Raw genomic sequence first — 14,473 nt, forward strand, 5'->3', positions numbered from 1 at the left:
TATCATTTGACAAGGGTGAAATTCTTGGAGACTGAAAAGTTTTGTAGAATTTGTCAGTGAAAAACAATAAGAATTAAGGAACTGTGAGTTTGCTGACGTTAATGGACATTTTGTTTTTTTATCTCTGCACAACACTTTTTTGACTACAACTGTTGCTGATTTAAATTAAACCTTTCCAGTAGCTGGTGTTTCAGAAAGAAGTTAATTTTTAATTTTTAAAGAGGTTAACCAGTTCCCTTGTTTATCGGTCGTCAAGCGATCATCGTCTCCGTGCATTCACATCAAATCATCTTCTAAGTTCAAAACATTGATTTTATTATCATAATACAAAGCGTTTAAGTTTAATTTAATTTGTTCATAAAGTTTTCCATTATGAAACTCTTTAATCGTTTCCCAAATGTAATTGTTTCACAAAATTTAAGTAACAATAAATGTTATCGAAAGTTAACAAAATAAAAAATCTTGGGAAAAATATAAAGTTTTACTACATTGTGTAATATATGTACAAATAACTTGGTCAACTTGAAACAATTAAATTACGGATGGGCACATGCTTGAAACAACGAACAACATCGAATGACATGCATGCAACAAATTACTTTGTCTTAGTCATTATAAGACAGGCAGATCAGCAAACGATTCATTCTACAGAACCATTCACTGTGCTCAATTGTAAATCTTTATGTATTAGATTTGTTAGTCCTCAATAAATATTGTCTTTACAAATCATTATGAGTTGGAATTTACTTACTTGTCTAATTGTAGTTGCTTCATTGAACAATTGCCTTGTGTGTATGGCTGATCATCAAAAAAATAATTGTACATACACATTTCAAGTTTGGAAACCAAATCAAGACGTTAACCGCAGGCTGGAGATTATTGAGCAACATGCAGAAAATTTCAAATTAATGTTGGAAAAAGAAATTGCCAAATCAAAAAATGAGGTAAGATCATCTATCTACTTAATGATATCGATGTTTTTGTTATTAAAGAACGTTGCTAGAAATTTATTTGGAATGTACTATTTTTAATAAGTTTTAAAATAGTTCAATGGTATTATTAAGTATGTGTACATTGATTTTAAAATATGCTTTGAGAAAATTTTCAAAACTAAACACATTTACAATCCGTTTGGTAATCTCAATAAAATCAAAAAATAATAGCAAAGCAATTTCTTTTCAGCTGCTGTTTTATTTTCAAAACACAAGTTTGAACGCCAACTACCAATCTCTGCTGGATGTTCGACGCCAGAGCAGCGAGCACAGAGATGAAATAAACCACATCAAGCAGTCGCTGCTCACCGCCAAGAAGACCCAAGAAATATCTTTTTTTGCAAAATTCAATCAAGAAATTGGTGAATATTGGAAATCATTTCATTTTTTTTTATGAATTTAATTTTTTAAACATTCAGATGAGAGGCTGAGTTCATTTTGGGAAGTGACCAACGTAATAAAGAAATCAATAGGAGATTTAAAAGCCGAATGGGTTTTAATAAAACGACAGCTAAATAGTATAACCAATGAATATTCATATCTAAAAACATCTTACCAAAATGTAATTGAAAACATTAACAAGATCCAATATTTTAAAAGTTTAAATGGCTCACTGGTCAATAAGTTTCACATCAAAGGTTGTGATTGTCTTGATTTATAATTTGATTTATAATTACTTTTATGAAGATTATTTTAATTTAAATTTTTGAACTCATTTATTAATATCTTATTTCAAATCAAGCCGATGAAGTTAACAAGTGCGAAATTTTGGACGTGTGGAGAGATTTAACTGTGCAATTAACTAATTTGTCAATAACAGTCTCCAACTTAAAAAATGATTTTAAATGGCTGAAAAATGAAAATTCAATAATACGTAAAGAAGTGTATATTTCACTGTTCTTCGCGCAAAAGTTAACAAATTATGAAAAAGATCGATTAAAAAATATAACTGCGGAGAACGATTACGATGTTCGCGGATATGCCTCAGGTTTGAAAATCTATTTAATTTCTTAATCCTTAATCAAAATCCTTAATCTTAATCCAAGCTTGTTGAATAATGACTGCTGATAATATTGAATTGCGTATTTTTGAACCATCTGTGTAAATTTGGATGAAATTTTCATGTTTTTTTTAGTGTTGTTAAACATAATTTCATTGCTTTATCTTTATTTTTCCGAGAGTTGTAATGGATGTGTCGATAGGTGGGTTGTTTAATTCCCAGACCGCCATTTTAGATATGGTTTCAGGAATTAATTTTATTTGTTTTTGTAGATGTTCTCTCTGTCTTTTATGTATTATGCATAATGATCTTGGTCTGGATGCGTTCCTAGGATATTATTGTTAATCAACTACATTAGCTTTTAAAATCTCTTCACTTGACTTGACATAATGTTTTTATTTAAACTTAACATATGATATTTTTATTTGTTCTTGGCATATAAGTCTTTTGTTTGTACATATTATATCATTTTAATTAACATAAGCTCGGCCGTTTATCAGAAAGTAAAACCAAAAAAATTATTTATTCACTATAATTTAATTAACCAAACTTCATTTATCCACTGCTCTTTTCAGTAATGTTCTGGACGGTGGTTGTAATAAAAATGAATCGTTTCAATCAACGCCTTATCCTGCATGGTCTCAGTCTTCGAGTTTTACACTGATTATTTACTGACATTTTTTATTGATCTTATAGTCCGTTTAATACTTTAACTAGTTTCTCTGATACTCCCATATTTTCTAGAGTTGTACACAAACTTTCGTGCATAACTAACTCGAATCTTTTTGTGAAATTTGTAAAACAATGGAAATGAAACTATAAAAACAAAATTGTTATTGAATAGTGAAAAGTAAAAAAAATTCAAACGTATTTTTGATCTGACATTGCTAAAAAGAATGAGAAAATATGTTAGATACTAAACATAAACATGTTAAGTGCAGGCAGCTAAATCCAACAGCCGGTTTAACATCAAAATTGCACCAAGACTTGACGCTGTCTTATAAAATTTGTGCGACTGCTACTCGAATTTGGTGTAGATGCGACAGCATCTTCTTTACAAAATCATATAAATTTCGGCCTTTCGAATTTGGTCGTTTTTACATATGTCCAAAATATACAAATTAAGTTACATCGATGTCGTCATTTCCATTTCTTTTTCAGTTCTGGCGGCTCAACTAAACTACGGCTTATTTTGACAATTTTCAAATATTTTCTAAAAAATTTTTCTTTTTTGGTTATGGTAATTATTGTAGTTGTTGAATGCTCTATTAAATTTGAAATCTTTTTAGTAACGTTTTAAATATCTTATCTTTTAAATTCGTAGTTTTATTAAATTTTAAATATAAATGACAAAAAAAAATAGCAAATACGTTTCTTTGAGAAAAGCTTGGTTTTATCTCTTAATGCATTGACCTATCCATTGTAACTTGCTTGCGATGAACAACGTCTATACTTTCTTTCTTTACTTCGGCAATATCTTTTAGCAGCATTCATTGTCAAACCAAGAAGCAGTATGTTCAATGTTCTATGTTCAACAACACGATGATGTGCAATTTTATCAGCAATTTTCTTTAGCTCCTCATTGAAAAGTTCAAATTCGTGCTCTATGTCCATACTCTGGCATGGCCTAGAAAGTAGAAAACTCAAAATATGCATGGACAACTTACATTGATTCTTGATTAATTTGACTCCATAACCTGGTCAATCTACGAATTTTGATGACACTCTCAGACCATTGGGATACTGATATGAATCAAATTATGATCTGAATAAACGCCGCTGGGAAATATTTTACTATTTGAAACACGAAAATTGATTGAACTAGCAACCAAATCCGGCTTGTTTATGAGGTTTATTAAGTGGAACCGTTCAAAACTTTCCAGAAAACTAATGGTATGAGGATCATTAAATTTTTTGACATGAATGTTAAAATGGCCAGTCAACAAAATATTTGAACTTAAAACTGTAATGATCTCCAGAATATGCAAAAGTTCATCAGAAAACAAGGCATTTACCAGGTATAATTATAACGGCTCGATAAAATGTTTGTTTGTATTGTATGTATGTTTGTATGTTCATAATTAAAATTTCTTAAAAAACTTGCTATGAAAGAAAAAGTTTCATTTGTTAGATTAAATGTTTTTAATTAAGGTATAATTATAACAGCTCGTTAAAATGAGGGCTAGCGATTAAAAAGCAGGAGTTTGCGGTGTTGTACAAATTTTCATCGGACGGAATAATCATTTAAATTTAATTTAGATAGGAAAGTGTAAAAAATGGTCATAATAGAATTGCTGAAGAATTTTGTATACATATCTTGACTGTAAATGTGGTAAATCAATAACAAAAAATATATAAAAACACTCGTGAAATTGTTAAATGAATGCTCATTTTATTTTTATTGATAATAAAATGTAGATTGCAGTGAAGTAAGATCTAACGGATTCACTACATCAAGTGTCTATAAAATAACAATTGGAAAAAACGCACTTTTAGAAGTTTTTTGTGAAATTGACAGAGAAAATGGATGGACGGTTATTCAACGAAGGATTGATGGATCCACAAATTTTAACCGAAAGGTAAAGTTTCTTACAATTCTTTCTTATAGTAATTACTAGAGGTATCGATATTAAAAACAGACAGTGTATGCAAATGCACGTAGATCCACGCTCCACGCATATCGCTTGCATGTGACAGGCGGGAATTTCTGTGCATTCGGACGGATATGCAGCAATTTCAGGCATCTTAACCAGTGTCAGAGTCGTTTGGAGATTTTTGATAGGTTGAAGTCGGATATTTTTCATCAGACTCCGGAAAGTGTTAAAAATATGAAAACTTTTTTTTACTTTCAAAATATTTTCTAAGATCATGTTTTCACGAAGATATGGTGAGCGATAGGCCCTATGCAATCACCTATAACACATAAAATGAGATAAAAATGGTAATAAATTACATAATTTTTTTAGTGTGTTTTAAAACATAAAGATAAAGTAATTTATTAAGAAAACAATTACATTGACTGATTTTAAGTACATTTTAAAGTATTTTTTATTTAACAGTAATATTCAAGTAAAATTATGAGGCAAAAGTTTAAAATTTTTTTTAGACCCAAGACCTGGGCTTGAGTCAAGAATTTGAGTCGGAATTTTTTGAGAGACCGGAGTCGGATATTTTTCATTCGACTCTTGCATCTTGATCTTAATCGTTACACGTTGCGTCGCTCGCCCAGCCCAAATACAGATTCAATGGGGAAAGTTGATAAAATTATATATATATATATAAATAACAAAATCTATTTTCACAAAAGTTTAGACTGGTGTTGCCCAGTCGTATTCTTTCCATAATAAACTAAGTTTGGAAACGAAAATTAGATGAATATTGATTGTGGGTGATTGGTAATATAATGACACAAATTTTTAGATCAACTTCAAGTTCAAGTGCTTGAATTAAAGTCCTGTTCTAAAATTCCATATTAATTTTTTCAAATAAATTCGATTAATAAATCAGATACCGGTTGGAACTAACCTTTCGTATTTTTCTCATTATAAGTATCGTCGGAACGAGAGTGTTGGCGTCAACCGTTCATTATATTATATACAGCTTAGCAGATGTATATTGATTGTGGGTCATCAAATAAGGTTGATATAAATGTTTCGCTGTCAACTATAAGTTCAAGTAGGCTATAACTGCTCAATTTGTTTAATACAACTTTACAGTCATCAACTGGGATGAAACCCCAGCAAAATTGCGCCCACTCGTACGTTTGTATGGTGCATAATCAGTTGAGCTTTTTTTGATTTTTCATAGATAATAAAATTATAATGAAACAAAAGGCAAAACATTTTTCAGTGGAAAGACTACAAACAGGGGTTTGGGAACTTGTTTGGAGAATTTTGGCTTGGCAACGAAAATATTCATTTGATCACTAGACGAAGAAAATATGAAATGTACATTGAAATGAAGGACTTTGATAACAACATTTGGTTTGCTAATTACGGATATTTTCAACTCGATTCCTCATCCAACAAATACAAAATTACTGTAAGAGATTATAAAGGTACATCAGGTGAGTAGTGTGAGTAGTATTGTATTCATTCCCAATTAACCAAGCGTTTGAATGATTTATTGCAATTCAATTACAAATAGGGGTCTCGTGGCCGAGGGGTTAGCGTATCTGTCTACCATTTCCACGACCCGGGTTCGAATTCTACAGTTTCTACAGGTTCATCCGGGTAGCCGACTTCGAGGCTTGTAAATGGGTAGACGACATATGTTGTCGCATGTTGGCCGGCGAGGTGACTCAGTGGTTCAAATGCGCGCTGAGTCAAACATCTCAATGGCTATCATATACTCAGCGTATAGGATGCGGTGCTTGCGCGTGCACATAAAATACATGTGTACGTCGTGTAAAAAGGATAAAACAGCCTTTGTAGCGAAAGATGGCTGCTTCATATCATTGGTTGAAGATATGAAGAACATAATAAAGATATATAGATAATATATCTGTAACATTGTAATTGGTTCTGCGTATGTCAGAGCTGCGATAATAAAGACTAATAAAAAAAAATTATCAAATAAATTATATAAATTTTGTTCTTTTTTCAATTGATGTTGCATTGCATTGTATGCCAAATTTGTACAGCGCATCTTGTGAGTTGACTTTATAGACACAAGTTTTTTTTTATTCGGTAAATCAAACTCTGTCAAACGCGTAACAACTGCAAATTGATTTATTTATTATCATAGAATAATTGACAGTGCTGACCAATTACAATTAAAACTTAAAATATTAAATGTATTACAAACATCTAAATATTATTATTCATAAATGTTCATCGACCACTCGAATTCAATTTCTCATTTGTTACCAGTTTTTAATCAACTGGCCAAATCTCGAAATTAGTTACGCACAAGTTGATGTCATAGCACAAGGTGTCCGAGTTCAATAACAATATGTTCGACCTTGACTCATTGATTGGAAATTTTCTGACTCCGACTCTGGAAAAAATTTCCAATTTCCAACTCCTAAAAAATTTTTTATTTAAATGCCACTGCTTAGTAAAATATACATTAAATCGTTTTTTTTAAATATGCTGAACAATAACAAATCAATTTTGTTGCACACTGCTTTCTGCTTGTGGCAGTAAAAAAAATATAGCATTTTTGCTAAGTAGCCAAGATGCAAATTTCATAGTTGAAAATTTCAAAGTAAGCAAACTAGCGCTAAAAGGAATAACATTTCCACAGCTTATATATTAGTCAAAATGATTGAATATAAAATTTTTATGATTTTATATCAATCCAAGCTACACTGGGATTGTAAATGAGGAAAAAATGAAAAAGCTTAAACACTTTAGCAGAATTAAAAAAATTAGAAGCTGTTGAATGATGATTAAATTTTGTAAAAAATTGTAAAAGCATCGTAAAACAATGGAATATCAAAGTTTAAGATTGGTAGCATATTTACTGCTTTTTGTTGTGGCTCTAAGTAAAGCTTTTTAATTCGGCTGCTCGTGCCCTTAGTGTTGCTTGAAGCTCTTACTTTCATCTACGTAGAATAAAAAAACTTTTACCTTTTCTTGACGATCCTACTCTTCTCCTTCTTGTTACTTCTTTAGTTTTATCTAGGTTTGATTATTGTAGCTGGCTCTACTATGATTTGCCTGATTCTAGACTCTAACTTTTAAACTTTTAACTCCGCTACTCGTCTAGCTGCTCATGCCCCTTTCTCTCTCTGTGTGTGTGTGTGTGTGTGTGTGTGTGTGTGTGTGTGTGTGTGTGTGTGTGGTGTATGTGTGTGTCAGTCGTTTTATGGATTAGAATCAGTTTCGTTTTTTCGTTTCGTGCCGAAATGTTATTAAAAACCTTTTTACCTTTTTCAAAACCTTACATTAAAAAACCGTTACATGTCTCCAAACGAACAATCGCTTGATTCATGGATATTAATTTGGTACGCTTGTGATAAGAAACTTTATAAAATTTTAAATAAGCCATAGTTTTGTTAAAACAATTTATTTACAAATCTTTTAAACGTATTTCTTCAGGCGACTCGATGAGTTACAATGACCAAATGTATTTCAGCACAAGCGACTTCGACAACGACCACGATATGAAAAACTGTGCATCCGAGAAGAAAAGTGGATGGTGGTTTCAAAGCTGCTCCTTCAGTAATCTAAACGGTATATATCATATAGAAAATAATTCGATGATGTCAGAGATGCAAACGCCAGACGGTATTTCCTGGTACACCATTTTCGAATCCGAATATTATTCGTTAAAAAATGTTGTGATGAAAATTAAACCGTCAAACGAAGGCTGACTTGGGAATGTTATACGACTAAATGATTTGACATCACCAAAAATAACTTTTAATAACGACCAGGACAATAAATGTTTTGACAAAAGTTAGATTAATTAAATAATTTCCCTGTTTGAAAAAATTAAACGTTATTAATTAACTAACTAGCATCAAACCAAATGACTTTTTCAAACGGTATATTTTCAGAAATAAAACACTTTCATAAAAAAAAATGCATCTTGCCCATTTGGGTGATTTGCAACAACATGCTGGTTAAAGGCTGAAGTTTATTAATTTTATTTTAATTAATTGAATCTACTTTTGAAAAGGCATGCTCGAAATAAAATGCAATTGATGCATAAATCTGGCTCCCGCCGGATTTGTGTTTGCAAATCTGGTTAAATTCGGCTCCGGCCGATTTGGAAAAAGTCAAATCCGGTACAATGCTAATTTGTACAGATTGCATGTTGCTCCGAAACTCTTGTGCGTAAATGTTATTTGTGTAGCACAGCTAATTTTTTATGTGAATTTAAAATTCTAAAAAAAATCCTACTGTAATTATAGTAACAGTTTAAATATATTTACGTACGTATACATACATATATTAAATAGAAATGTTGAACTAAAACCAAAAAAATTTAACCCTTATCTATTAGAACATCATCTCCCAGTTTATATCTTAAAGCACAGAATTCAGCTGCTCTAACAAAAACATTGAAACAAATTGATATTATCTGCATCTTAATTTATTTCCCCAAAAAATTCGCCAAAGCAGTGACAGAAATGGTTGTGGGTCTACTCAGGGCAAAGACGACAGTAACAATTTGCACTATTACATGGAAAGTAATTGAAATTCTTAAAATATTATGTTGACAGATCATTTCAAAACTTGCTTGACTAATCCATCTATAAATAATGAAAGTTTGTTTTTCTAACCAGACGTGTGTGCAGCATTCATAAAACTAGACTCAACATTGCCTAGCTCGGCCGCAATTCAGCGTCTTTTCAGTGTGGCAAGGCAACTTCTAAGTGATAAACGCTGTAGGATGTCTGATAAAATGTTGATAAAACGATTTTTTATGAGAATGACTTAAAAGCACATTACAGATTATAGGATATTTTATTTTGGAAAGGAAACTGTAAATAATTGTTTATTTACTTTTGAAAAAACATTTTGAAAATGAGTCTGGTGAATGAAAATGTTCTGAGTTTCATATTATTACTCCAAGCAATGATACTAATAAAATAAAACTCAGGATATACTAAAATAATTGTAAGACATCGCAATTGGTCTTAAAAAACAACTGCACTCCTAAAGACGATTCTTTTTTGAAGCATAATCATGTAATACCTATATAAATTTAAATGCCCTGTTGAAAACTGTGCGCGTCAACAACATTCGTATATTACATATATATAGAGTATAATTCATATATTTCATTCATTCATTTCATTCAATGATCCTCTGTAATCCCTTGAGGGACCATTGAGGAAGATGGTATTCTTCTATCTCTCCAAAATCTTTTTCTTTCCCTTGCCATCTTCATTGAGCCCAATGTTCCAACCCCCGTCCATTCCGTGATATCATCCATCCACTTCCTCACAGGTCTTCCAACTTTTTTCTTCCAGTCCCTCTTTCTCATCAGTACTTTTTTGATCAGTCTGTCGTCTGTCATTCTGCAGATGTGCCCAAAGATACTTTCTTTCCTTGACACTTTCATACACAGTTTTTTGTCTTCCAAGTTGATAATTCATATAGAGTATATCTAATATATGTATTATTATTATTATTACGGAAATTTATATACAGCGCTTTTTTATTGTTGAATCTCAAAAGCGCTACTAAATTATAGACAAATAAGACGGACATTCATTGTGCAAATAAATAAGTTTTAAGTTGACTTCGAAATTGTAAATATGATAGGTTAGGGTCACGTAAGTATGGAGGTAAACCATTCCAAACAATCGGGCCAAGAACCGCAAAGTTGCGGGAACCCGTCACCAACTTTGTGGTCGAGATAAAAAATAAATTGCGCTCGGTTGATCGGAAGGAATATTTTGAAAAATGAGATTTGTATGATTCCAATCTATCGATGAGGTAGGGAGGTGCTGTATTATTGACACATTTAAACATCAAAACTGCCAACTTGAAGGAAACACGTTTTTCAACCCTCAACCAGTGCAACCTATTCAAAATAGGCGTAACATGATCGAACCACGAACCACCCAAAACCAGCTTGACCGCACGATTCTGTATTGACTGAAGTTTTGAAAAAGACCTTTTGGTGACACCATAAAAAAGGCCATTGCAGTAGTCTAGTCTGGAAAAGACGAAAGAGGAAACCAAGCTTTGAAGAACAGACGTGTTTAGTGATTTTTTGACATTGCGTAATAAACGGAGTTGGTTGGAGCAGACCCTCACTAAATTATTAATATGTAAATCCATCTTTAAGTTTGAGTCAATAATAACTCCAAGACTACGGACAGATGTGGAAAATTCAATGATGTCATTGCCGACACTGATCGATGAAATTTTGACCTTCGACAGCTGCTGCCAAGAACCAACCGGTAATATTTGTGTTTTAGATTGATTTAACTTTAACTGATTCATACTCATCCAAGATCCAATTTCGATGAGACAGTCAGTCAATTCATTCAGAGAAGCATCAATCGAATCAACAGGACAAGAAACCAATAACTGAATATCATCAGCAAAGGCGTGGGAGCTGAACTCATATTTTTGAATGATATCAAAAACATCAGCAGTGTACATAAGAAACAACAGAGGTCCCAACACAGATCCCTGGGGGACACCAAATGATAGCTTGTTTATGTCAGAGAGGGTGTTGTTGTAAGAAACCTGCTGGGTGCGGCCTAAAAGATAGGAAGCGAATCACGATAAGACTGAATCAGAGAGAAAAATATTTGTGGAGAGTTTATACATGAGACGAGTATGATCGACACAATCAAATGCAGCACTCATATCAAGTAATGCTAAAAAAGAAACGCATTGACTGTCAACTGAAGAGAACAGTTGGGAGAAAATATCAATGAGTGCAGTTTCTGTGGAAAAATATTGACGATAGCCGGATTGATTCTTTGGCAAAAAATTGTTTTTGTTTAAATGCTGTAACAATTGTTTGATAACAACTCGTTCAATGACTTTAGAAATGAATGAAAGATTAGAGATAGGACGGTAATTTGATAAAACGTTGTCGTCCAAATTTGATTTTTTTAGAAGTGGGGTTACAATAGCATGTTTCAAAGGGTTGGAAAAACTGCTAGTTGATAAACATTGGTTGACAAAAAATGTCAAAAATGGCAAAAAAGATCTATAAATTTTTTAAATATGTATGTTGGAATCAGATCAAGAGAACATGAACTGCCAGGGGAGTCACAAACTATTTTACGCAATTCATCTGGCGTGCACATTTGAAAATTTGAAATGAAATATATATATCATATATATATAGAGTATATGGTATATTCTATATATATGGTATGTTGGTATTACGACCATTTCAATATCAAGACGTCTTACTATTTAAGTACGTCCTTCAAAGGTAAAATAGTTCTCAATGCGGCTAAACGCTAATAATTGTTCTTCATTCTTCTTTGTTCTTCATTGTTATTGAAGTTAGTATTAAGGCATACACAAAGAGAAGCCATAAAATCTCACTTGCAATCAACACATGTAGTTCCAATAACCCGCCAAATTCTCGACAGCAACACAAAAATAATTTATCAAAACACCAACTCAATACATCTAAAAATGGCAGAAGCTGTCCTAATAAACCCCAAATAAACATCCAACAAAGAATGATAACATCACTACCAACTCGATGCCAATGAAGAACAAAGGAATGACAATTATTAGTGTTATATTCAAATTTTTCAATTTGTCTTAGTTAATTTTTATCGACAAAATTAAATCTGTTCAAAATTGAAACTTTATTTCTATTAACAAACACTTTATAAAAATTACTGCAGATAGATCAATTTTAGGGGTGGGTAAACATTTTGCTGTGAGAGCCGCATTGAGAACTATTTTACCTTTGAAGGACGCATATGTACTTAAATAGTAATTTTTTTCGACCCGGGGGGGAGAGAATTTTATTTGCGGTTCCTTTTTTGTTCATAATGTCTGCTGACGACTTTTTGTTTGGCGAACAAGGCCTAATTATAGTTTTAATATTAGTAAAAATATATACAAATAAATTCGAAAAAGGAATATGAAATTCTAAGGAAAAATAATAAAAAGTTGAATTAATTTCGCGCCACACAATTTTTACGCTGTTGCTGCCACCTTAATAACTATCGTTCAAATTTTTTAAGTTTTACGTTTTTTAAAATTTTTCATACACAGCCGGTGAACATGTTCGTGAGGGGTCTTTTGTGCCACCATCTTATCCCAAGAAAGCTGCGAATACAGCGAACATGAAAAGCCTTGAGGGCCTTAGTGTGTCGACGACAAGACAAAAATTATTTATTTCATTTTATTATTTTAATATAAATAATTTAAAATAATAAAATTAGAGAGTTTTGTATTTTTAAAAGTTTCTTTTATTACGTTTTGACATTGTGTTCACAATCTCATTGGTCGTTGTTTATGTTCACTCTTTTTCATACTTATCTCCTCATTTGACAATTTTTTTTTGGTCAACTTTATTAACTAAATGAATAACCTCATAATAATCTCATTGGTCGTTGTTTATGTGCACTCTTTTTCATACTTATCTCCAGCATTTATAATGTGTTTTTAATTGCAATGTAGGCACTGTCCTAGGATTTTGCCGGTGATTCAAAAATACTATCGTGTGACACTTCGCTTTCTGTCTTGAGTCGTCGTATGAGAGGCTGCCGTCAGGTTTTTAGCTTCAGTGTTGTGAATTGGTCTGAAGCTAGATTGAGAGATAGGTTGCAAGGAGTTTAAATTTCAAACAAACTTTTCTATTATTTTTGAGATAGTCTATAGTTAGATAAAAATGAAGAACTTTTAAAGAAGATTAATTTTTGAGGATAGGTACAACAATAAATTTCTTTTTGTTATAACTTTTTTATAAATAAGTTGAATATTTTGAGAAAGAGAGATAAATTAACGAGTTTAAAAATAAAAATCTAAGATGTCAAAAAAAATTTCAAAAAAATTACTAGGAAGTAGATCTAGGGGGCAAACTGTAGGTGACAAAATTATTGATCTTAGTTAAGTTCATAGAGTGTAATAGGAGTAAATAAAAAGATTCAGAAATAAGTTTAGTAAAATGTAAAGTAATAGAATTAAATGTTCATCAAAAATAAACCATGATACAGTTAAGCAGAAATGATGAAAGATTTTTTTTTATAAAAAGTTTATAGATGCGATGTTATAGTATTACTGTATAAAGAATAATGCTTAAAAAGTATTATACATGACGCTTATTATTAGTTAATTCAGATTTATACTTAGATTAAAAAATATGATCAAAAAATACCAATTTAAAGACAGTGAGTCACATAGGGGAGACGGGGGCCGAATGGACCGCTTTTTTTTGTCGCTCACTAAATATTTTTTCTTTGCTCAACAAAATCAGCTATCGCTATTTTAATAACTGATCTTGATTTGTCATTATCTTGCACAGTTGACGGTATTTTTTTAATATTTCCAAATAACGTAATTTTTTTATAATTTAATTTTTAAGGTGGGTTGTTCCAATTTTTTTGGTGGTCCATTCGGTACAATAGCGGTGTACTGGATGGACCGGGTAAAGTACCAAATGGACCATTAAAGAATAGCAACAAATTCATGGAAATAAACACATTTGAAGTATTTTTAATTGAAACAAAAATTGAAATAATAAGATTATTCATGTATGCAAAATTCGCAAATGTAATCAACTGCACTAGAAACACTCGTGCAGAGCTCGTGAGCCCACTTGGCACAATTTCTGCAACGAAACCACATTTCGTTGTCTCGGCCAGCCTCACCACACATGACGCATATGTCCTTCTCAGCATATAATTGTGTTTTTCCAAGTTTTATAGCATATTCATAAGCAAGTTGTCTCAGTTTAATACGGCTAAGGCCAAATCCCATTTTGGATGATGCTACACAATAATCCACAAGACATTTCTCTTCAGAATCTGTAAAGATTTTCGTAGAGACATTTTGGTAAGGTTTTGTGACATCTGAACTTGACAAACCCA

General features: G+C 31.8%; 1 protein-coding gene across 1 annotated transcript; it reads left to right on the forward strand.

The window, feature by feature from the left end:
* Positions 1–4,409: 4,409 nt before the first annotated feature.
* Positions 4,410–8,311, forward strand: HELRODRAFT_80823 (hypothetical protein; the record flags this gene model as incomplete). Its single annotated transcript, XM_009020445.1, has 3 exons — positions 4,410–4,571; positions 5,842–6,058; positions 8,037–8,311. Coding segments are annotated over 3 exons (654 nt in total), but the record flags the coding sequence as incomplete, so codon positions are not given.
* Between the last annotated feature and the right edge of the window lie 6,162 nt (positions 8,312–14,473).

Source organism: Helobdella robusta, assembly GCF_000326865.2.
Source record: "Helobdella robusta unplaced genomic scaffold HELROscaffold_28, whole genome shotgun sequence".
Lineage (NCBI taxonomy): Eukaryota > Metazoa > Annelida > Clitellata > Rhynchobdellida > Glossiphoniidae > Helobdella > Helobdella robusta.